The following is a 26092-nucleotide window of genomic DNA, read 5'->3' on the forward strand; positions in this document are numbered from 1 at the left end:
TTTCCTTATTTATAAAAGTCTTTCCAATTCACTTCACTGTTGTTGTTAGGTACTGTCAGATCAGTTCTAACGCACAGTGACTCTACTACGTACAACAGAAAGAAACAGTGCCTGGTTCTATACCATCCTCACAATCATTGTAATTTTGAGCCCATTGTTGCAGCCACTGTATCAAACCATCTTGCCAAGGGTCTTCCTCTTTTTCGCTGACCCTCTACCTTACCAAGCATGATGTCCTTCTTCAGGAACTGGTTACTTCTGATAACATGTCCAAAGTACATTAGATGAAGTCTCGCCATCCTTGCTTCGAGGGAGCACTCTTCCAAGACAGACTTGTCCATTCTTCTGGCAGTCCGTGGTATATTCAATATTCTTTGCCAACATCATAATTCAAATGCTTCATTTCTTCTTTGATCTTCCTTATTCATACTCCAGCTTTCACATGCATATGAAGCAATTGAAAATATCACGGCTTGGGTCAGGTGCACCTCAGTCCTCAAAGTGACATCTTTGCTTTTGAACACTTTAACGAGATCTTTTGTGGCTGATTTGCCCAATGCACTACGTTGTTTGATTTCTTGACTGCTGCTTCCATGAGTGTTGATTATGAATCCAAATAAAATGAAATCCTTGACAACTTCAATCTTTTCTCTCTTTAGCATGGTGTTACTTGTTGGTCCAGTTGTGAGAATTTTTGTTTTCTTTATGTTGAGGTGTAATCCATACTGAAGGCTGTAATCTTTGATTTTCATCAGTAAGTGCTTCAAGTCTTCTTTGATTTCAGCAAGATTGTGTCATCTGCATATTGCAGGTTGTTAATGAGTCTTCCACCAATCCTGATGCCATTTCACTAGACCCTTGAAAGTCTGTGGGTGGTGTAAACAGTTAAATGGTTGACTACTAACTGAAAGGTTGGCAGTTCCAACCCACCTAGAGGCACCTTGGAAGACAGGCCTGGAGATTTGCTTCCAAAAAGTGATAACATTGAAAACCCTGTGGAGCAGTTCTACCCTGCACATGTGGGGTTGCCATGAGTTGGAATCAACGAGACAACAACTAACAATAATAACAGGCACTCGAAAATGGGAAAAGTAAATACACATTTCATAGTTTTATTATAATAAAAATTTAGTATAATGTAGACAGTTGCCAACTACCATAAATAAACAGCCTCACAAAAAATAGACACTAATATTAGAGAAGTAGTCATTTATCTTAAGAAAACTTAAGAGAAGATATGAACAGACACATTGCCAAAGAACACATTCAGGTGGCTAAGAAACACATGAAAAAATGCCCATGATTATTACCCATCAGAGAGATGCAAATCAAAACCACAATGAGATACATCTCGCTCTGACAATAATGGCACTAATCAAACACACACACACACACACACACACACAGAAAATAACAAATGTTGGCGAGGTTATGGGGAGATTAGAATTCTTATACACTGCTGGTGGGAATGTAAAATGGTACAATCACTATGGAAAATGGTATGATGCTACCTTAAAAAGCTAGAGATAGAAATATCATATGATCCAGCAATCCCACTCCTAGGTATATACTCTAAAGAAATAAGAGCCATGACACAAATAGACATATGCACACCCATGTTCATTGCAACATTATTCACAATAGCAAAAAGATGGAAACTACCAAAGTGCCCATCAACGGATGAATGGATGAACAAACTGGCATATACACACACTGGAGTATTACACAATGATAAAGAGTAGGAATCCATGAAATATCTCAAACATGGATGAATTTGGAGGACATTATGCTGCATGATAGAAGTCAATCACAAAAGGACAAATACTGTATGATACTGCTATTATAAAAAAAGCAAGAAAAGGTTTACACACAGGAAAAAAAATCTTTGATGGTTACTAAGGATAGAAGGGGAAGGGAAAATTACTAACTAGATAGAAGACGTGTTAATATTGGTGAAGGGAAAGGCAATACACAATGTGGGGGAAGTCATCTCGACATGAAAATGGCAAAGGAAGACCCTGGGAGGAACACAAGAATAAAGGGTAACTACGATAATTACTGTAACATAAACAGTCCTTCGATAATAGTATTAACAAACAATAACTTACAAGTGGATACATAGGTAGATAGGTATGCTAAAGAGGTGTAGGAGGGTGTAAAAAAGCACACCCACCTGCAGATACAGGTTTGGTTGTGGATAGTTCTACATACATAATTGTAGGTGCTGCATGTATAGTAATATAAGTTATATAGAATTAATATAGTAATTAATATAGATATAACCAAACACCTCATGGGGTGAAGTTTCTAGGCTTGAGGATGAAGGACCATAGACTCACAGGACGTCAGCATCAATTGGCACAACATAGTTTATAAAGACAATGTTTTGCAACCTACTTTGGTGAACAGTAGCTGGCTTCTTAAAAGCTTACAAGTGGCCATCTAAGGTACAACTGTTGGTATCTTCCCATCCAGAGCAAATAAGAGTGAAGAAAAACAAAGACTCAAGGGGGTAAAGAACTAACGAACCACATGGACCACAACCTGCGTGGTCCTGAGACAAGAAGAACTAGATGCTACCTGGCTACCACTACCAATGGCTCTGACTGGGACCACAACAGATAAAAACATACGCCAAAAAATCAAATTCACCAAAAAGACCAGACTTAGTGGTCTAACAGAGACTGGAGGAACCACTGAGACTATGACCCTAAAACACCTTTCTGATCTGGAACTAAATTCATTCCCAGAGAGCTCCTCTCAGCCAAACAATAGACAAGCCCATAAAATAAACAATGACACAATTATACGAAATCAGAAGGACAACATTTGCCTAAGAGTAAAGATGAGAAGGCAGGAAGGGGTAGAAACAGGGAACCCAGTGCAGAAATGGGGAGAGTGCTGACATACTGAGGGGAATGTCACGGAACACTTCATGTGCAAACTATCAAATGGGAAACTAATTTGCTCTGTAAAATTTCACCTAAAGCACAATAAAAAATTTTTAAAACTTGAGAATTGTCTCTGTATAGCCAAATCAATAATTCCACATGAGACTAAACTCCACTGTTTCGTTATTTACTCAAATAGAAAATATTTTCTTCACAGTACCTCAGGCTACTTATTTCCTTTCTTTCTTACTAGTATTTTAGACCAGAAATCCCTGGAGATATGAGTAGAAATGAATAAAAGCTTTGGGAAAAAAAGAGTGTTTTACCTTGGAGACGAGACGTTAAAGGTAATGCCATCATAAGACAACAGTCTCCAATGGTGTGTGTTCCCACCTGTGTTTGGAACGACAATGCAAACCCATCTTTGAAGTTCATGGCAAGACTCCTTGCTCACAGTAAAGAAATAAAGCTGGGGATACATCTTGTACACTTTATAGCACAAGCTGAATTTTCCAAAGCTTATTAGTTTCCCCTGAATTAAAGAACGTACACTACTGTTGTTTCTCTGAATTGGATTTTCTTTCGTAATAAAGTTTTACTTTAAGAAAGAAGTGGTTAAAAAACTGTACAACTGGGCTTGTTTCTTCAATAAACAAAGCCAAATGCAGAATTGTGAACTCTCTAGATAACATAAGCGACAAAAGAACTCATCTTGATGGAAAGTATTTTAGGATCGTTTTCTTTATTGGACTGAGCTAGTCCACATTGATTAAATTATCTGAACAATTGGCAAACGCTGTATTTCATTTTGTCAACAAAAGCACATCCTGAGAATCTGAATCATCCACATGTTATTATTTCAAAATAGAATTCAGGAGAATTTTCAGCCATTTACCAGGTGAGAAAGACACCAGGGAGGAGAATTGTACATCCCTCCTGCGCATCAGAACTGCAGTTGTCCACCTCACAGATGTGAGTCTTTATCTGAGCTGCTTTATAAAATTATATATTTAAAATAAGCAGCCTTTCATGCTGTGGATCTCAGTTACCATAGAAACGTATTCTGGCCACAAACAACATTGTGGAGACTCTAATCGTCAGCCCAGTCTTTCTAAGTGATGGGCTGATTCATTTGATTCTCTAGCAATCAAGAGTTAAAGTTTTTTTTCCTTTCTGCCTGTTTTGGGGGCGGGGGGGGGTGTGGAATTCTAGCTCCTGGACTTTGAAAACATTTGATTTGGGGTGGCACATTTTATAGGTGCAAGAATAATTTTAGTCCTATGCTTTTCTACCAGGAAAAAAAATTCTGGCGGTGTGGTAGAGATGGGAATTTTGGAAACATCAAAGATTATCGCAGGCTGCATATTTTCTTCCTTTGTTTCTTCTTTTCACGCCTTTGAGGCACAGGTTAAAAACTGATGACCAGGAGCTGACCCTGGGTGCCAAAACTCTCCTGGTCACCACTCTCTATTGTCTTATTTAGCCTCTTCATGAAATTACCTTTCTGGCTTCTGAAGGCTTTAGAACATGGGACCCCTGTTTAAATCTGTCTCTTAAATCTGATATGGAGAATTCATTTAGGCAAAGGAATTTTTATTTTTCCAGTTGCTTTTTTTTTTTTTATTAAGCGGATTACGTATGACTCATGGTGACCCCATATGTGTAGAGTAGAACTTTGCTCCATAGGGTTTTCACAAGCAGATGGTCAGCCTTTCTTCCAAGGTACCTCTGGGTGGGTTCAAACTGCCAACCTTAGTATTTGAGCACTTAATCATTTGTCCCACCTCGTGACTCCTCAGGCCATAATTTGACTTATTTTCATTTGTCTTCAGTGTTAAGCACAATGCCTAGCACATAGTAATCACTCATTGAATTATAGTATAAATTTAACCATCTTTTTTTGTGTGTGTGTTTACAAAGTATAGCTTATCTTGTTCTAGTCTTCCGATGTGGTGATCGGACACACTTCCCTATTTTATAGATAAGGTTAACTGGAAATACTGCTATTTTATTTGTATAATTTTGCATGTAATTTTCTCTCCATTTTATTTACCTAGAATTTATTTTTTCTATTTACCTAGAATAATGAATTTATAGAATCAAGAAAGTTAATTGTTATTAATTTTATACTCAGCAGAAACTTCAGAGAAGCCAGTTGTTTATCAGACTTGGACAGTAGGATAAAGATTATACAGTATCTATATCTGAGTTATCTGTATTTATAGGGAAAATAACCATCATAATTAAAACATATTAATTAATGTATTAACAAAAAGTAATTCCAAAGCCTCACGTGTTATCCACAATTTCTGATTTCTGATTAGGCTAGTTAGCAAAATGTCTTTAAGTAGAATGTTGTTGTTAGGTGCCGTTGAGTTGGTTCCAACTCATAGTGACACCATGTACAACACAATGAAACACTGCCCAGTCCTGTGCCATCCTCACAATTGTTATGCTTGAGCCCATTTTTGCAGCCACAAAAAAAAAAAAAAAAAAAAAAATTTTTTTTTTTTTTTTTTTATGTCAATCCATCTTGTTGAGGGTCTTCCTCTTTTTCTCTGACCCTCTATTCTACCAAACCTGATGTCCTTCTCCAGGGACTGGTCCCTTCTGATAACATGTCCAAAGTATGTGAGATGAAGTCTCACCATCCTTGCTTCTAAGGAGCATTCTGGCTGCACTTCTTTCAAGGCAGATTTGTTCATTCTTCTGGCAGTCCATGGTGTATTCAATGATTTTTGCCAACACCATAATTCAAAGGCATCGATTCTTCTTCAGTCTTCCTAATTCATTGTCCAGCTTTTGCATATGCACCCCCCCCCCAAAAAAAAAAAACCAAAGCTATTGCCATCGACTGTATTCCAGCTCATAGTGACCCTATAGGACAGAGCAGAACTACTCCATAGGGTCTCCAAGAATGCCGGGTAGATTCCAACTGCCGACCTTTTGGTTAGCAGTCAAAGTCTTAACCACTATGCCACCAGGGTTTCTGCATGCATATGAGGTAATTGAAAACACCATGACTTGGGTCAGGCACACCTTAGTCCTTAAATTGACATCTTTGCTTTTTAACACTGTAAAGAGGCCTTTTGCAGCACATTTACCCAATGCTGTAATATGTCATCTGATTTCTTGACTGCTGCTTCCATGGGCTTTGATTGTGGATCCAAGTAAACTGAAATCCTTTACAACTTCAATCTTCTCTCCATTTATCATGATGTTGCTAATTGCTCCAGTTGAACATCGGGCAATTCTTTTTGGAACAGTGATTCTCTGTATTCCTTCCATCTTCTTTTGATGCTTCCTGTGTCGTTAAATATTTTCCCCATAGAATCCTTCAATATTGCAGCTAGAGACTTGAATTTTTTCTTCAGTTCTTTCAGTTTGAGAAATGAGGAGTGTGTTCTTCCCTTTTGGTTTGTAACTCCAGGTCTTTGCCCATTTCATTATAACAATTTACTTTGTCTTCTCAAGCCGTCCTTTGAAACAGTCTGTTCAGCTTTTTTACTGCATCATTTCTTCCACTGGCTTTAGCTACTGGAAGTTCAAGAGCAAGTTTCAGAGTCTCTTCTGACATCAATTTTAGACTTTTCATTCCTGTCTTTTTGATGACCTTTTGCTTTCTTCATGTATGATGTCCTTGATGTCGTTCCACAACTCCTCTTGTCTTTGGTCATTAGTGTTCAGTATGTCAAATCTGTTCTTGAGATAGTCTATAAATTCAATATATGTATGGCTACCTTTGTCTAAACTCTTTATTCAGGATCTAAGTATGTAATTATACATAAAACCTGTGATGCAAGTTTAGAAAAAAGCAATTGAGGCAGTAAGAATGTAACAGATACATATTCAAATATATTATCCTCTGCAAATTCTTACCCTAGCTCTTTTAATACATTCTTAAACAAGTTACTGAGTCATCCAGGTGAAAATACAGAAATGCACACACAGTAAAATAATTATTCAATGTTTTATCAACCTCAGACAGGAGAAAGTAACCTTTGTCTTCCTTTTTCCTGTCACGCTCTTTAAGGAGGATAAGTCAGAATGTAGTAGGTATAGAGACAAAACCAAACCAAACCCATTGCTGTCGAGTTGATTCTGGCTCATAGCAACCCTATAGGACAGAATAGAACTGCCCCATAGGGTTTCCAAGGAATGGCTGGTGGATTTGAACTGCTCTCTTTTTGGTTAGCAGCTGAGCTCTTAACCACTGCTCCACCAGAGACTATGTAATTACTTCTTTTCCTTTCATGACTTTTCCTGGTCCTTTGAGAATACAGATGCATAATGGGTAAAGAGTCCCTGGGTCGTACGATTGGTTAACACTCTCGTCTGCTAACTGAGAGGTTGGTGGTTTGGTTCTACCTAGAGATGCCTTGGAAGAAAGGCCTGGTAACCTACTTCTGAAAAAATAGCCATTGAAAACCTAATAGAGCACAGTTCTACTCTTCCACACCTAGGGTCATCATGAGTCGGAATTGATTCAACTGGCAACTGGGAATACCAGGGTTGATACATCTCCCTGCCTGTGGGACATCATGGGACGTAAAAGCAGAGGAAGCCACCCTCTACTCCAGTTCCACAGAACAGAGAATAGGAGTGAGCACCTGGAATTCTCAGTGCCCACCAGACCCAGGCATGTGGGCTGTGTCATTAAGTCACTCCTCAATTCTCTTCGTCTGCCTTTCCAATCACTCTGTTTTCCTCCACGTTATTGCTCTCCAGCTAACCAAGTGAGTCTAAATGAAATTTAAACATGATAGGTTGCTTTTTGTGTTTGTTTCTTTTTTTTTATTTCTTAAAAATAAATTTATTGTCATAAAATATATATAACAAAAAAATTGCCATTTCAACCATTTTAACGTGTACCATTCAGTGACACTAATTACCCTCTCCGCGTTGTACAATTGGTCTCTGTTATCTATTTCCACAAGGTTTTCATCATCCCAAACAGAAACACAGTACCCCCTAAGCAACAACCCCCCAATCGTTTGCCTTTCATGTTTCTTTTTATTTCTACTTTCTAGAAAAAGGCATTTAAAAAATCCCACACAGAGTTCTTTCCTCTTATCCTCTCCCTATTTCTATGTATTTAGAGAATGCCGAGATTTTATTTTATAAAAAACAAGATTTCCTTTATGTTACCTTGTCCGAAACGAGCAGCCTTATGCACAGTTAGAATGCCTCGATATCCCAGACTCCTGCAGACTACCTGTCCGCTGCGCACTTCCCAGTGGTCATCACAAATTGTGCCCCACAGGCCATTGTGGAAAATCTCTACTGTACCCTCGTGGGGTCCGCTCCCTCCAAACAGTCGAACTGTCTTAGCTGGAGCTGTAACAAAACAACAACCAAAAAAAGTAAGCAACCATTAATAATCTACATATTGTATTACAATCCATTCTCTTTTTTAAAAAGCGTTTTGGCTCATTTTTCCAGTAAGGTCGGCTACTGGAATAAAAAGAAAACTTTCCAGCACCACCTATTGGTAAAGAGTTTAACTGCCAAAATTGCCTTAGTAAAAGCTGAGAAGTGAAATCCATTCTGTTTTAACATTTAAAGAAGTCATAGACAGTAGAACACTTTATGCTCCAATGAATTTAAAATTCAACAATTGCAAGCTTATTAATGTTATACAGGTTTTGCGTACTATTTAGAAAAATATATAAAGAAGTGATCCAACCTTTTTTTGGCACGCCAACACGCAAATTTCACACAATGCAGTGAATTTCAGTGGCTAGTACGTTGAGGAGCAGATAGTTTTAAAGTTGTAAGCACAAAAACAAATGACCAATACTCTATCTTTTCCCATGATAAACAAGCTAATTATACTGGTAATAATATTCATTTACACATCACAAGAATATTCCTGTTATGAAGGCACTGGAATTTGTCCCAAAGACAAATTTTTTTCTGTTTTTGTTTTTAGAAAAACAATAATGAGATAAAATCATACAAATCTTGAATATATGGGGAAATACATACTGTGTTTATTCTGCAATGTCCACCTGATATCTGATAAATTTTATAAAATCTTAATCACACTAAAAAGAGATTTACATCAGTATGAGATGGCTCTTTGGTATTTTTAAAAGGCAACATACACATTTTGAACCTAGAGACAGATACATAAAAGTATGCAATTAAGATTACAAAATAAATTGACCTGGAAGACCGAAATTTTTTCAAATACTTTGTACTAGTCTCGTATTTGTTTTCCCCACACGTCTGTCAGTTTGTTGTACTCTGGGGCTTTGGGTGCTGCCGTGATGCTGGAAGTTATGTCACTGGTATTCAAATACCAGTAAGGTCACTCATGGGGGAAAGATTTCGGCTGAGCTTCCAGACTAAGACAGACTAGGAAGAAGGACCCAGCAGTCTACTTCTGAAAAGAATTAGCCAGTGAAAACATGAATAGCAGCAGAACGTTGTCTGGTATAGTGCCGGAAGATGAGCCTCCCCCATCCAGGTTGGAAGGCACTCGAAAGATGACTGAGGAAGAGTTGCCTCCTCAAAGTAGAGTTGACCTTAATAATTTGGACGGAGTCAAGTGTTCGAGATCTTCATTTGCTGTTGTGGCATGACTCAAAATGAGAAGAAACAGCTGTAAACATCCACTAATAATCAGAATGTGGAATGTCCAAAATATGAATCTAGGAAAACTGGAAGTGGTCAAAAATAAAATGGAACTCATAAACATGGATATCGTAGGCGTTAGTGAGCTGAAATGGACTGGTATTGGTCATTTTTAATCAGACAATCATATGGTCTACTACGCTGGGAATGACAACGTAAAGAGGAATTGCGTCGCATTCATCGTCAAAAAGAACATTTCAAGATCTATCCTTAAATGCAGTGCTGTCAGTGATAGGATAATATCCATACGACTACAAGGAAGATCAGTTAATATAACTATTATTCAAATTTATGCACCAACCACTAAGGCCAAAGATGAAGAAATTGAAGATTTTTATCAACTTCTGCAGTCTGAAATTGACCAAACATGCAATCAGGATACATTGATAATTACTGGTGATTGGTGCTATTACTGGTGGTAATTTACTGGCAAAAGTTAGAAACAAAGAAGGATAGGCAGTTGGAAAATATGGCCTTGGTGACAGAAACCATGCTGGAGATGGCATGATAGAATTTTGCAAGACCGACGACTTCTTCATTGCAAATATCTTTTGTTCTCCAGCTTAAATGGTGACTTTACACATGGACCTCACCAGATGGAATACACAGAAATCAAATTGACTACATCTGTGGAAAGAGACGAGGGAAAAGCTCAATATTAGAACAAGGCTAGGGTCTGACTGTGAAACAGACCATCAATTGCTCATCTCCAAGTTCAAGTTGAAACTGAGGAAAATTAGAACAAGTCCACAAGAGCCAAAGTACGACCTTGAGTATATCACACCCAAATTTAGAGACCATCTCGAGAATAGATTTGACATGTTGAACAATACAGACCGAAGACCAAATGAGTTGTGGAATGACATCAAGGACATCAACCATGAAGAAAGCAAGAGGTTATTAAAAAGACAGGAAAGAAAGAAAAGACCAAAATTGATGTCAGAAGACTCTGAAACTTGCTCTTGAACGTCGAGCAGCTAAAGCAAAAAGAAGCAATGATGAAGTAAAAGAACCGAACCAAAGATTTCAAAGGCCGGCTCTAGAATCCAAAGTATTATAATGACATGTTCGAAGATCTGAAGATAGAAAACCGGAAGGGAAGAACACGCTCAGCATTTCTCAAGCTGAAAGAACTGAAAAAAAATTCAAGGCTCGAGTTGAAATATTGAAGGATTCTATGGTGAAAATACTAAATGATGCAGGAAGCGTCAAAAGAAGATGGAAGGAATGCACAGAGCCGCTGTACCAAAAAGAATCGGTCAAAGTTCAAAAGAACGAACAAATCTGTCTTGGAAGAAGTATAGCCAGAATGCTACTTAGAAGCAAGGATGACGACGAGACTATTTCTCACATACTTTGGACGTGTTATCAGTAGGAGTAAGTCCCTGGAGAAGGACATTGAGCTTGGTAAAGTAAAGGTCAGTAAAAAAGAGGAAGACCCTCCACAAGATGGAGTGACACAGTGGCTGCAACAACGAGCTCAAACGTATCAGTTACTGTGAGGGCTGTGCAGGACCTGCTAGCGTTTCATTCTGTTGGACACAGGATGACTATGAGTTGGAACCGACTTGACGGCACATTACAACAACAAGTATTTGCTGAAAAGTATTTGGTTAAAACGTAGAATAAAAGGCAGAGACAAAATGTTTTTCAAAATTTAGTTAGTCCTAAATAAAAATAATGATATTCTCTAATGATCCTAAAGTCAACGAATCAGTTCTATTTAAATGTGTACTTTCAAATCTAATTTTGAGGAACATTATATTACAAAAAAGCAAGATGCAATTGTCACAGCCAGAATAGCTAATGTAAAAATGGAGTTTCGTTATGGGTTTCAGAGCTCAATCATTTGAAGAAATACTCAGTAGCCTTTCTTTTTCTAATTTGAATAAAATTTGTGAAAAGGTCAGTAATCTTATAATGTGTGAAAAAAAAAAAGATCATTTCTTGTAATAAAACTGAATGAGATACTCAGAAACATAAAAAGCTAGCAAGTTAACATGTAATATTACAATTATAATTATCTTCTTGATTCCCCCAAAGTATAATTCACTGCCAAATACTGAATTAATGTAATCCTACCAAAGTGCATAAACCAGGATTCACTTAATAAACGTAAGTTAAAAATATTTTTAAAAAGGAAAATGATTTGCTATTACAGTATTCAAACTTTCAATTACTGAATAAAATACCTGAGTGACTCAGTCATTCGCCATAATTGCCTAAGGAATCCTAGGCATTAGTGAGCTGATATTTAAAAACATTATACAATTTATTGTCTCAAGAATAGATTGTGTAATGTTTTTAAATATTAGAGTTAGGTTAACTAGCATCACACCCAAAAGTTGATTTTTGCAAAGTCAAGTATATCCAAACGTAATATATTTATCATGCATACCATGGAAAAGCAGGCATGTTCACGCATTTGGTTATATGTAAAAAAAAAAAAAAAAATTTCTATGAGCCTGTCTAACTGCCCCAACAAGGGTATGTAAGCATTCTCACTGTGCATTCTTTACCGCTTAACCCCAAGTATCCAAATCCATTGCCATCCAGTCAATTCTGACCAAGAGTGACTCTACGGGACAGAGCAGAACTGCCCCATAGCGTTTCCAAGTCTGTAATCTTTATGGAAGCAGACTGTCGCACCTTTCTCCCCGGGGTTGGTGGGTTTGAACCACCAACCTTTCAGTTAGCAGCCAAGGGCTTAACCACTGCGCCACCAGGGCTTCTCTAACTCCTTCCAAAATGTCATTAATGAGCTTTGCCTTGGAGGAGTGGTTCTCAAACGTTAGCACGCGTCAGAATCACAGATTGCTAGTCCCCACAGAGTTTCTGATTCAGCAGGTCTGGAGAGGAACTTCTCAGAAGCTCCTGGGTAATGATAATGCTGTTGATGCAGGGACCTCCCTTTGAGAACCGCTGACCTAGAAGATCACATCATTTGTTTAGAAGAAGAGACATTTGATATCAGAAACAGCTGCTGATCAATCACCTTCCAAAGAGGCTGGCTGCAGATTTCTTTTAAATCCTCTATGCTCCTGTGATTATGAGCGGGAGAAAGTCCCCCTGTTTCGATTCTTTAGGACCAAAATGTTTGAATATGCCTATGCATTCCTGACAACTGCAATATTTTTCAATTATAAATTGATTGTGGACAGGTGACCATACAAATAAAGAGGAAAGAGGCAGTGAAAAGACTTTTTCAGGGGTTGCATCATACACCATTTGATTGCTCAGTTTTGGTGATGATAAAATACAAAATGTTTTTAGTAATTTTATCAATTTGCACGGCCTCAATTGCAGCATTTTCTCTGTAAGACTGTGGTGATGATGATCCTGTTGGTGTACGGACCACACTTGGAGAACCATTATTTTTTTCTGAATTTAGTCAACTCAGCGTTGTGTGGATATAAGAGATGTCTGGACTTCTTCTCTGGCACCAAGCTAACATATTTAGTTAAAGATATTTTCCATGGGTAAAATGTGTGTGTGTGCATATGTGTGTATGTGCTTGTGTGTGTTTGTATATACATATATAAAACTAAAACCAAAACCCTTTGCCGTCAGTTTGATTCTTAGTCATAGTGACCCTATAGGACAGACTAGAACTGTCTCATACGATTTCCAAGGAGCGGCCGGTGGATTCAAACTGCCAACCCTTTGGCCTAGTTTGGGCCAGATGCCCGTCTATGAAATAATCAGCTTGGGGCAGCACGTAAGGTCACTTGCATTAACATAGGATTCCTGGAGTGAAGGCGGAGGAGGCATTTCTTTGTTGAAGTGGAGTTTTGAAAAGTCAAACAATAAGTCCATTATATAAAGATATTTCAGTAATCTTAGTATATGTAAGCAATATTAATTATAGTCTATGTTAGGCCTATGTTCTTCTTCATATCTGTGACTTGAGAATATAAGTAAAATTGGCCCAGGAGTCAGATAATTTAAATTTAATTCTGCCTCTGACACTGTTTCTGTGACCTTGTATAAGCCATTGAACTTCTCAGGGACCAAATTTTTCATCTGCTAAAAAAAGAATATGATATCCACTCTTAGTTAAAGGCATCTGAATACTCTCTGTGTGCCAGGCACTTCCATGGGTTCCAGAAATAATTTGAATAAAACATGTATCCTACCTTCGAGGTTCATATATTTTTAAGGTTATTTTGAAGATTAAATAAAACAACGCCTTCCTTAAAATCTCATACAAATATGAAGTTTTTATTTTCACAATTTTTGAAAAATTAGAAGCTTCCATTTTGCGATGAAAGCAATGGAATTAATACTGTCTGTGATATTAATCACCTGATGAATTTTTTTCTACTGACTCCGATTTAATGTTTATCCTTCTCAAAGAGGAGCTCTTAACAACTAGGATGAGCACATCGAGAAGACCTGCCCTGTGGTTTCTGATGTAAGTTTATTTGGCCTTTGTTATTTCCAATCATCATTTTCTATTATTTTGGAAGGACTCTTCTAGACCAAAGAAGCCCTGGTTGCACAGTGGTTAAGTACTTGGCTGCTAACCAAGAGGTCAAAAGGTTGGTTGTTTGAACCCAACAGCTAGTGGGAGAAAGATGGGAGTTGGCTTCAGTAAAAATTTACAGCCTTGGAAATCCTGTAGGGCAGTTGTACTCTATCCTGTAGGGTTGCTATGAATTGCAATCAACTCAACAGCAGTGGGTTTGGTTTTTTTTTTTTTTTTTTTTTTGGCTTATAGACCAGAAGTAAGCAAACTGTGGCCCCTTGGCCAGTTCTGTCCTGCTTCCTATTGTCTATGGAGCCATGGTGGTACAGTGGTTAAGAGCTATGGCTGCTAACCAAAATGTCAGCAGTTCAAAGTCATCAGCCCCTACTTGGAAACACTATGGGGCAGTTCTACTCTGTTTATATAGAGTCACTAATAGTTGGAATCAACTCCACAGCAGTAGGTTTGGTTTGGTTTATGTAGAGGGAAAAAAAAAAGAACTAGAACTCAAACGAGACAAGAAAAACAGCATGGTTGTTCGTATACGTTCTCTTCAGAGTATCATGAGCTGTAATGCTGCTTCTACAGCTAAATTTTCAAATTTGCCAATTAAATAAAAATGTCTGCATTTCAAAAAGCATGTTGTTGTCTTCAGGGAATAGTGTTCACATATGGAATATTTGCTATAATTTTAGAACAACTGTGTAATTATTTAATATTTTGTTTCTAAGTGAGTCTTAAATTCTATAGTTACTTAGAAGGGAGAACCTTTAAAAATGTATAAGGGAAAATTTTATTTGTTTCTAGGGTATTTAAAATTTTGCTCTTCACTTAAAACCCTGAGGCACGGAAAAAAAAAAATCATGTCACCCATCAAGATATTGAACAGAGCTAATTTAGAAAGCTCGTATCATAAAATGGCATAAATTCATTCCGATTTTTGGAAGTGTAGACTTCAACCAGACCTTATAATATTTCTGAGGTCCCTTCTTATAAGCCGTTGAGACTATGATAAATGATCTAACCTCTTTGAGTCCTCATTTGCCCACTTATTAAATAAATATAATAACACCTGCCTTCTAGGATTGAGGTTTCCAGTGGGACAATATATGAAAAAAAAAATGTATTTTAAACTGTAAAAAAACTGTAAGGTACTATAAAAACAGTAGTAGTAAAATTATTTATTACATTTTATTCTGAAAAAAAAGTTTTTTTTTCTGGGAGTCTTTAAAATCAGAGACTGCAGGGAATTTGACATGTGAATCTTGGGAGAATTATGTCCCAAATTTGGCACACTAAAGTTCAGCCTCTCCAGTTATTGGCAAGGCTGGTAATTCAATATAGAGTCTTTGACTTTTTATGAACGGAAAATAATCTCCAAAATGACTCTGGGTGTTTATACCTCGAATTGTATTTGGAATTGAAAGACAATATATGTTCTCCTTGGATTGTGAATACTGTGAATGCTATGATCAGACTGACCTACTGAAATTGGTAGAACACAATAGTGTGTATGGTCTTTGCTATATCTGTGTCAGACAGAAGACGCTGCAATTCCTGTACAACAGCTATGCCCAGGGGTATTTATCAGCAGCTTGTTTGAAGCCTCAAAATTCCAACAAAGGAGCTGTTTCCCTCCTCCAGGCAACATTACCTCAGTTTGCTTGCTTAAATCTTGACTTTTATACTGTAATCCAAACAGATCCTCTCTGAGAACCAAAAAAATATATAGGATGGTGTATTTTCTTTGGATAATAACAAAAAGTGGGAAAACATGGAAAAAAAATCCTGCTTAAAAAGAAAAAGGGTGTATCTCAATATATGGACTTCTGGTGAGGTTAAGGAACTACATGCTTTATTTCAAACGAGCAGATACAGTTCTCACTCATCAGAGAAGGGAGAGAATCAGTATCATGGAACAAGAAGTGTCTATAGACCAGGACTCTTAGCCCCAGCTGTGCTGCAAACTCTCTTTATGACTTGGACATATCATTTTCCTGTTTACACTTTAATTTCTTCACTTGTTATGATATCTTTCATAATTATAGGATTGTGGTGAAGATTTAATTCAGCTCAAGAATGGGTTTTCAAAAGGGTGGAGGGGAAGTCACATTGTTCTGAGCTGCAATGCAATGTACTAGGTGAGTCATGGAATTTTCAATCAGATAAACCAAGACCCACCATATACATACCAACGTTGAGTTTGCACAGATTCCTTAACTGTTCTAAATCCTTGTGGGAAAAAGAGAAGAGTGATAGATCTCTTGTGTGGATAAGTGAAGAGGTATATAAAGTGCTTGCAGAGTAACTCACGTAGCAGAGTCATTCAATATACTATTATTGTTATTATCGATATTGTTATTTCTTAAACATACAGATTTCTGGCCTAACGACGGTGAATAAGTAATGACAGGACAAAATATTCATATGTTAGAGTTTCTCAACCACCCAGTGTTTCAGAATCCTAAGGAGAGTTTTTGGAAATCAAATATGTTAGCTGCAACCCAGCCCCATGAAATCAGAAGGCCTAGATGTCACGTCCAGCAATCTCTATATGATAAATGACTCAGAGGTCATTCCAATGCTGTCCATAGTAGTCCAGTTCTAAATCTTTCACATCATCAAAGAATTGAATAAATCTCTGCCCAGTGAGCAATCAGCAAGAATATTGCTAAGTATTATTGAACAATATATGTTGATCCATTCTTCTAGTGCCCTGTGTCCTGCACTCGGAGGTTCTGAAAGGGCAATCTGCCTTTTCCACCACTGATCTCGTTCGCCAATGAGCATGCCCCATTCTCTAGATGCAGTGGTCAGTCCAGGGGAAAGCTCAGACCCAAGCAGAAACAAGGAGAGCTCTTTAAAAGACAAGAAGGCAGTATTCTTTCTCACACATAGTTAGGTGTGAAGATAATGGAACAAAGCAAGACTCTACTTGACATGAATGTAACAGAAAGAGAGATTGAATCCAACTGACTTAGTTTGAACTCCTGGATCTTGCCATACCTGAAGAAAAACTCCTGTCTTGGATTTCCTAATTATGTGAATCAATGCATTCTCTTTCAGTAAGCAAGTTTCTGTTACTTTCTGCTTAAAAAGTAGAGTGTGGCCCCCAGACACCCTTTTAACTCAGTACTGAGATCACTCCTGAGGTTCACCCTTCAGCCAAAGATTAGACAGGCTCATAAAACAAATAATAATACATGTAGCTGTACCACATATACAAGACTGGATGGGCATACCAGCCCAGGGGCAAGTACGAGAAGGCAGGAGAGGACAGGAAAGCTGGGCAAATGGAAATGGGGAACCCGAGGTTGAGAAGGGAAAAGTGTTGACAAGTTTTGGCGTTGGCAACCAGTGTCACAAAACAATATGCATATTGATTGTTCACTGAGAAGCTAATTGCTCTCTAAACCTTCCTCTAAAAAAAAAACTAGAGCACAATAAAATAAAAAGTTCTGACAAATACATTAAAAAAAAAGTTGCCATCGAGTTGGTTCCAACTCATGGCAAACCCATGTGTTACGGAGTAGAACTGTGCTCCACAGTTCTTGGCTGTAATCTTTATGGAAGCAGGTCACTAGGGCTTTCTTCCACAGTGCCACTGGGAGGGTTTGGAGAGCCAAAGTTTAAATTAGTGGTCGAACACAAGCCATTTGATAAATGACATAACAAGTGATCTCCCAGGTCATTCTGTTTGCCATTAACCTCTTTACTATCAGTTGTGGTCTACTTAAACTGCATTACCCTGCCAATTTTTATGATTCCGTAAAACACCGTAATGTAAAAGAACATGACTGAATGTGAAAGCTCAGTACTGGCAAGAAACTTAAATGAAAGTGGGATCATTCTCCTAACTATAAAAACAACAGAATACTTCAATGTTTTTAGGGGTAAGATATAAAAAAAAAAAAAATTTTTTTTTTTTTTTATAGGCCCTCTTTAAAAGCAAACTGACAGGCAAAGAAAACTGAGGCAGGACCTTCCTTTTTCTGGAACACCTCAGACCCTGCTACAAATGTCCAGATATGAGGGACCCACAGACATGAATTTCAATTCTTGACACTTTCTTTTTTTTTAACTTATGTTTTGTGTTTTTGATTATTTTCAAATAAAAAGAGAAATTGAGTACCTCAGTGGGTATAAACTGGAAAATACAAGCTTTTTCCTTTAGTTTATTAATAGGAACTAAGCAGTCACACCTGTTGTGTTGTGATTTGATCACATCAGAAACCTCTCTTATCCTCATATTAGCCCAAGAGACAAAAACAAAAGGCCACATAAACCAGAGACTCATCAGCCTGAAAGCAGAAGAACTAGATGGTGCCCAGCTACCACCAGTGGCTGCCCTGACAGGGAACACAACAGAGAGTCCCTGACAGAGCAGGAAAAAATTGGGGTAAGAACCCAAATTCTAGTAAAAAGACCAGACTTAATGGACTGAGTTTGGCGGAACCCCAGAAGACATGGCCCCCAGACTCTCTGTTAATCCAGAACTAAAACGATTCCTGAAGCCAACTCTTCAGGCAAAGAATACACTGGACTATAAAGATATAAAATGATACTTGTGAAGAGTGTGCTTCTTAGCTCAAGTAGATACACAAGACTAAACAGGCAGCCCCTGTCTGGAGGCGAGATGAGAAGGCAGAAAGGGACAGGAGTTGGTTGAATGGGCGTGAGAAATCCAGGATGGAAAGGAGAAGTGTGAGGTCACATTACAGGGATAGCAACTAGGGTCACGTAACAATGTGCGTATAAATTTACAAATGAGAAAAAAAAAAACCTCTCTCCTAATATGCTCACTTTGTCCCTAAAATCCCTACTTCAAAGACTTAGAAGGTTCTTATTTAAAATATCACTAAAGTATTAAGTAGCTGCTAGATTCCTCAGAAGGAGCCCTGATGATGCAATGGTTAAGTGCTTAACTGCTAACCAAGCGTGAGCAGTTCAAACCCAGCAGTGGCTCTATGGGAGAAAAATGTGGCTGTCTGCTTCCACAAAGATTTCTAGCCTTGGAAACCCTATGAGGCAGTTCTCCTCTGTCCTGTAGGATCATTCTGAATAGGAATCGACTCCATGGTAATGGGTTTGATTTTTTTTTAAGATGCCTCAGTACATTAATAATAATTTATTCATTTAATTACTATCCAAGTACCTAGAACTGCAATTGTCAAGGCTTTATAACTCAACCATATAATTCAGTCTGGGCTACAACTTGCCGTACAAAGCTTCATCCTGGGAGCATCTTTTGCAGCTGTTCCTGAACTCTGGATGTATGAAATAAAACAGAAAGAGGAATTTAAAAGTCTCAGCTTTTGTTAATGGCAGAAACAAATGCCATTACAAAGCTTCTTCGACCCTTTTCGTGAGGGTACAGTTTGTTGCCATTGTTGCCGCTCATTTCTACAAATAGGTATTATCCAGAACCTTCTAGAAGAGAGCTGAATTTAGTTACAGGGGAGATAAATTGATTCTTAGGCTGGCTATCTGGGTGCCATTTGGCTTGGAGTGCTGCAGCAGAAGTATTCAAGCTATCACACATCTCTCCTAATGGAGTCTTCCCTGTTAATTGCTGTGTTCTGTACTATTCTCTGCCAGGTTGCCTAGTTGGAGTCCTGGTGGTGCAGTGGTTAAGTGCTGGGCTGCTAACCAAGAGATCTAGTGGTTCAAACCCACCAGCTGCTCCTCAGAGAAGATCTGGCAGTGTGCTCTCCTAAAGGTTACAACCTTGGAAATCCTGTGGGGCAGTTCTACTCTGTTCTATAGGGTCACTATGAGTAGGGATCGACTCAACAGCAATGGTTTTTTTTTTTCTTCTTTTTATATAAAAGCCTCAATACATTAATAATGATTTATTCATTTAACTACTCTCTTAGCACCTAGTGTTACTATAACAAAAGATATCACAAGTGGGTGGCCTTAAAGAACAGAAATTAATTTCTCACAGTCCTGGAGGCTAAAAGTCCAAATCAGGGGCTCAGTCATGTCGATTTCCTGTGTGAGCCTCATTCCAAGTCTCTGTTGATTACTGGCAATCGTTGGTGTTCCTTTGCTTACAGATACTCCTCACATGGCATCTGATTTCCCTCTGTGTGCTATTCTGCTCTGTTCATAAGATGCCACTCAGAAGTGATTAGGTTTAAAACCCACCCTACTCTGGTATGATCTCATTAACTAACAAAAGAAAACCCCTGTTTCCAAACAGTCATATTTACAGGTTCAGGGGTTAGGACTTCAACATAACTTTTTATGTGATATAACAGTCACTCTCTGTGATAAATATATTAATATACTGCATGTTATTTTGGAATGAAAAGTGTTTCTGGGTGCGGGTGCAGGTGTTAACAGGACAAAGTGAGAGAGAATGTAACAGGAGAGACTTTAGTATGAAGGACATTTTGCAATAGAACAGATAAACATATCAAATAGAGACATATGAACAATATTATGAGTTGTGAATTTTCAATGAAAATATACATAGGAATGAAATATTTGTGCTCAATTGGCGGGATTTACCTCTTCTTTTTTAACATTTCTAGGAAATAAAAATTTAGAATGCACAAAAGATCATTTGAAAGAAGGGTACTTTTCACTTTACTGAATAATCTACATTAAACAAACAAAGAAACAAACCAAACCCATTGCCATCGAGTCGATTCCAACTCATAGTGACTGTATAGGACAGAGTAGAACTGGCCTGTAGGGTTTCCAAGGAGCAGCTGGTGGATTTGGACTGGTGACCTTTTGATTAGCAGCCAAGCACTTAGCCACTGTGCTACCAGGGCTTAGTATTTTTTAAGTAGTTCCCCCTAATGATGAACACCTGAAAGGTTGCTGCAATTCAGGTATTTCACTTTGAAGTGGATCAAGCAGGATATGGGTAAGGATTCAAGGGAAGTAGGAAATGGAAATAACTGTAAAAAAAAAAAAATGGAAATAACTGTAGCACTCTACAAAAACAAAACCCTTTGCCATCGAGTCAATTCTAACTCAGAGTAGAGCTGCCCCATAGGGTTTCCAAGGAGCAGCTGGTGGATTCAAACTGCCAACCTTTGGTTAGTAGCCGTAGCTCTTAACCACTATACCATCAGGGCTTCATAGCACTCCAGAAGAGGATTAAAAAAATCTGTAGATTAAGCCAGAATACATAACTTCTTTGGACAATCCAAGTACAAACAAGCCAACTGTAAGCTTCTAGGGAGTTTGTCTTGAATTTCATATTGTAGAGCTGCACGTTTTCATAGATGCCACAAAGACAGGGGGCAAATAATAGGTTGAGAACTTGCACTCGGAGGGTGTTTTGATATAAGCAAAATAAAAGATCTTGCTTTACTGTAAGAGTGAATTTCTTACTACAGAATAGAAAGCCAGGACTCAGCTCTCTGAGGAGGGTTGGGAAAGCCACTTGGTCATCAGAGGTTGTGGAACAAAGGTGGGTGATATGTTCCGTCTCTCCACCCCATCTGCATTCCGGCACATAGCTGAAGGAATTCCCGATTTCACTGGTGCAACAGACCTAGTCGGAGCTGTCCAGGATTGTTCCTCCTAGTCGGCTCTGGTGAGAGTCAGACTGTGAGAGTCAGCTGGGACTGGAACTAAACAGTACAGGTGCGAACCACAGGGTACATTACTCATTTAAATCTGCATTTTAATTTACAAAAGAAAAAAAAATTATTAGTTGTGCACACTATTGAAGAACACAAAGATTGTGTAAATGAAAGAACACTGTGTGCTTTTAGCAGCAGTTTGTGGGAATTACAGGCTTTAAACACCACAAAACCGTCAAGAACGAACATCATTTATCTAAGTTACCTAGAGCCATCACTGCTCAAGTTTACTCTGATAACTACTAATTGTGCTACTGAGATAAGTACATTGTGGAGTTAAAAAAAAAAAAAGAAAGGAAATGGCAAAAGAAGAGAGACATCAAAGCAGCCAAATTATACTGAAAGATGTTAAAACTCAGCCAGTTGCTGGAACAAAGATAGCATATTAACAGGTAGTGCCTTCCCCTGGTGCGCGTAAGTAACTCTCATTAACAGTAATGGAAGCTCCATGAGCATTCCTGGAAGAATATGTTTTTGAGTAATGGACTTGGAGGAGAGGCTGGGAGCCAGAGCTAGAATAGTATATGAAGGTAGTAATGTAAACAAGTAAAGATTAATTATGATTTGTGGCATTTGACCTAATGAAAGCCATACAGTAAGAGCTTTTATCTCTGCAGGGTCTTCACTCTTAGGCCATCCAAGAAAACAAACTGCTCATTGCAGATCTTTCTCTCTTCACACACTTCCCATGCGTAGTTGTGATATTTATGCAAAAAATACCTAGGACTAGTGCGGGAATGGTGCATGGATTCTCCATTACAAAGGGGCTTTGGAGGCAGACAGACCTGGCTTTGAGGTTTCGCTCTTACACTGACAGGAGCAAGCCCCAGTTTCTAGGCTATAAAATCAGAATAATAATAGTACTTACCCTGCAGACTGTTGTGAGGAACAGAAGAGTTTATAATACACTGAAGGTAGCTAGTGTACAGGAAGTGTTTGTTATTATAATTATTTAGTGACTGGGGAAAAAAAGGCTTTGATCAGTTGAAAGCTTTGTGAAAGGCCAGAACTCATTTAAGATTGAGCTGAGTCCTCAGTAGAAAGCAAATGAAGAAGAAATGGACTTTTCAAATCACTGTATGAGCTTCAAATTCTTGCTCCAGGTTCGTATCCTACCACAGTCTCATTGAGCATGAACAAAGAGCATAGAGAAAATAGAAACACAGCTGTACACGCAGTGGTTAATTACATGGCAGGCATCCCTTAGCTTGACTAAAACACCCTTCCAAGCTAGGGTGAGAACACAGCAGACAAACTGTTGTGACTAACGTTAAAGCCCACAGACGTGTCTGTCTTCAATAATGTGTATGCATTATTAAGACTGGTATAATTTGTGCACTTGAACTGGGCATTCAGCATTCCTTTTTGTCTAGTGAGAGAAAGGGACACTTTCTCCCTTAATTTGGAAAGTTAAGACTACTATTTCACACATTTAACAATCTGTTTGCAATCTGGGATGCCAGGTGAATTGTGAACTCAGTGTCCTGGAATGGTCTCCCAAGAGCTCTGAGATCTGGGCCATTCTGAGACCAATGTGGACCAAGGCCTGGTGACAAGAGCAGATCCCCAGTGCTCTGCCTGGCCTTCAGTGCAAAGCGACTCTAAGGACTGGGAGAGGGAGTCACATCAACTTAAACCATGGGTAAAGAGATCCAAATTGTTTCTAGATGTTTGTATAAGATGGCTAGTCCCTAGGTGGCAAAAATGGTTAGTGCTTGGCTGCTAACCAAGAGGTTGGCTGTTAGAGTCCACCCAGAGGTGGTCTAAAGATCTACTTCGGATATTAAGCCACCGAAAAGCCTGTGGAGTACGGTTGTACCATTATATACATGGGGTCACCATGAGTTGGCATCTACTCTGTGGCAACTGTTTCCCGCCCCCAACACAAAATTGCCAGTTTGTTAATACCGAGGACTACCTGTACATCTGAGTGACCCCTGCCCTGACCTCACTTTTTCCCTTGAGATTTTTGTATCAAGCTGGCACAGATGGACAGTACCATTGACAACTCTAATTTGTTTCAACTTTTCCTGGAGCTTTCTCATCACCAGGGTCTTGGGCTCCTGCTTTGTCCTTCAGAGCCCAGGCTCTTGTCTTATTAGTCTGACATTTTGTTCTGACCTCTGTAATGGCTTCTGGCCTCTGGCGTGCACCCTGTTTAGTCTCTCCTTTTATTTATAACTTTTGCTTTTCTGCTCAGCTCACACTAACTCACTGATTTGAAATCTGGTCACACTTGCATTGCTCTAATGTAAAATCTTGTCTTATTCTCTAGCACCTCTCTTTTAGCCCATGACATTTATTTGGCTTCTCACATTTTCATTTTGCTTTTACTCCTCTTCTGATGGCATATTTAAAATGCCTACATTGTATCAGCATGGAACAGCACTGCTAGTTCAGAGAGAACCCTATGAACCATACCTTATGTGTTTAAAGCACTTAGGATTTTACAGAGCCGTCTTCACACACAATATTTTATTTGATCCTCACAACAACCCTGTGAGGTAGGGGTTAAGATGTCCATTTTACAGGGGAAGGAATAGAAGCAGTGAGCTACAGATAGGCATACTACTTAGAATTCTGCTAGAAGCGTAATGATGTCAACCTAGGGCTATGTGTTAAAAGGTGAAGAAAAGAGAGTTGTGAAAATGTGGTCTGTTAATAGAGAGACACGCAAAAATAACATGGAATCTCACATTTTTCCTGTTCCCTTTTCTGGTCTGCCTTTTCTTTCCTTTTCTCATTTTTATCCCAGTCTTCACTACACCAAAATCTACAGTTCTGTTGCAATTTCTCCCCCGGGATCTATACCGACCACGTAAAATACAAAGAACTCTTTTGAGTCAAAAAGATATCAATACATTTTTTCCTGCTGAAGATATTTTGCTTGAAATGACTGGGTACTTAAAGAAAAAAGTCTTGTTTTGGCTCCAATTTGTTGAACAAATTGTCCAAGCTCCATTTATCTCATTTTAAAACTTGGAAAAAAATACTGTGTAATTTGGAGAAGAAGAAGACAGGAAAGTAAAATAAACAAATCAAAATAAATAAGCTTTCTGAATAGTCTAAGAAATTCACAAGTCTTTATTTCCTCTGCACACCTACAGAGCTTGTTCCTCCCCCAGTACAGCTCTGCTGTGATACAACTGCTTGTTTACTTGCCTGTGTTTCCCATGGCTGATTTGCTCTGTAAGACCGGAGACAGCATTGGTCTTATCAGAGATTATATGTTTAGTCCCAGGAGGTTCACAGTGAAAGTAGTCTGAATGAATGAATGATTGAATGAATAAGTCTTCTTTTAGGTCATCCCTATCCCTGTGGGTGAATATGTTTTTGACTATAAAGGAAACATGTAAAATCAGTAACCATGAGATTTCTCCTAGAATCCAGTGTGTTATTAGGTGGGTGAATGGAAGAGGGCTGTTGGCTTGTATTCTGGGGACTGGTTGGAGCAGTCTGCCAGCCACTACATGGGAGGTGTCCAGGGTGAGGGGTGGCGGTGGTGGAGTACTGGAGTCAGAAGAGATATGGACATGGGAGCAGAGGCCCAAACACCACCAAGGACCAGGAAAGGAAGCCATGCAGAAGCCGAAAAAGACACGGGATCCAAGGTCGCTTGGTGGAGCCAAAAAAGGATCTTGGAAGTCAGATGTGCTGATGACTTATCCAGAGATGAAGGGTCTTTTATTAAGATGGTAGCAGAGGGTGTCCCACCCAATCCACCTGATCTTAAAAGGGTCCTGCCCTAATATGATCAGGTCATGAGATGTACCGGTCCTGATACATACAATAAAAGAGGAAATCAAAGATTATTTTTATTATATTTAAATCATGTCTCAAAAATGTAAAAAATGCATATTAAAATTGCATTTTAAAATTTTTCATATTTCATATAAAATAAAATGTATATTACTGTTAATTTTACATTAAAATTTATGGAGAGTTATTCTATACAAATTTTCATATATCAGAATTAATTGACGATCTGGGGAATCAGTACTTTCATATGGAAAAAACTGGTACAGCCTTTTTGGAACCACTTGGAAGAATCTATCCAATTTTAAAACGCATATAACCCTTAAACTATTAATTTTACTTTGAGGAAATCCTCTTTAGAAAATATTCCCAGAAAATCATGTACGAACATGTTGAATGTAGTATTGCTTGTTAAAGCCAAACCAAATGAAACAAAAATCCCTAAATGTTTGTGACTTGGGGATTGAATGGATATATCGTGGTAACTGTGGTGTATTTGTATAATGGAATAATGTGCAAGCATTAAGCTATGTGTACAACTTTTTTTTTTTTTTTTTTTACTAACGGGCAGATTACTAGCATATTATTAAGGAAAAAACAGACTATACTATATAGATGATGATGTATATAATCCTTTCTCTTTTCAAACATTATTAAACAAACACACCTGTTGCGTTGAGTCAATTCTGACTCATAATGGCCCTAGAGGACAGAGTAGAACTGTCCCGTTG

At 38.3% G+C, this 26092-nt stretch overlaps 1 protein-coding gene across 2 annotated transcripts in view; it reads right to left on the reverse strand.

Annotated features, from left to right (window-relative positions):
- The window catches only part of MSR1 (macrophage scavenger receptor 1), an 85628-nt gene that overhangs the window by 10663 nt on the left and 48873 nt on the right, over positions 1 to 26092 (reverse strand). The window contains exon 9 of one of the 2 annotated variants that reach the window (XM_023551163.2): positions 8040 to 8228. In XM_023551163.2, coding sequence (XP_023406931.2) covers positions 8040 to 8228 — 189 coding nt within the window. Of the gene's footprint in view, positions 1 to 8039; positions 8229 to 23662; positions 25383 to 26092 lie in introns of those variants that run through there. The other variant, XM_023551162.2, reaches the window with a different exon arrangement.

Source organism: Loxodonta africana, chromosome 19 (assembly GCF_030014295.1).
Source record: "Loxodonta africana isolate mLoxAfr1 chromosome 19, mLoxAfr1.hap2, whole genome shotgun sequence".
NCBI lineage: Eukaryota > Metazoa > Chordata > Mammalia > Proboscidea > Elephantidae > Loxodonta > Loxodonta africana.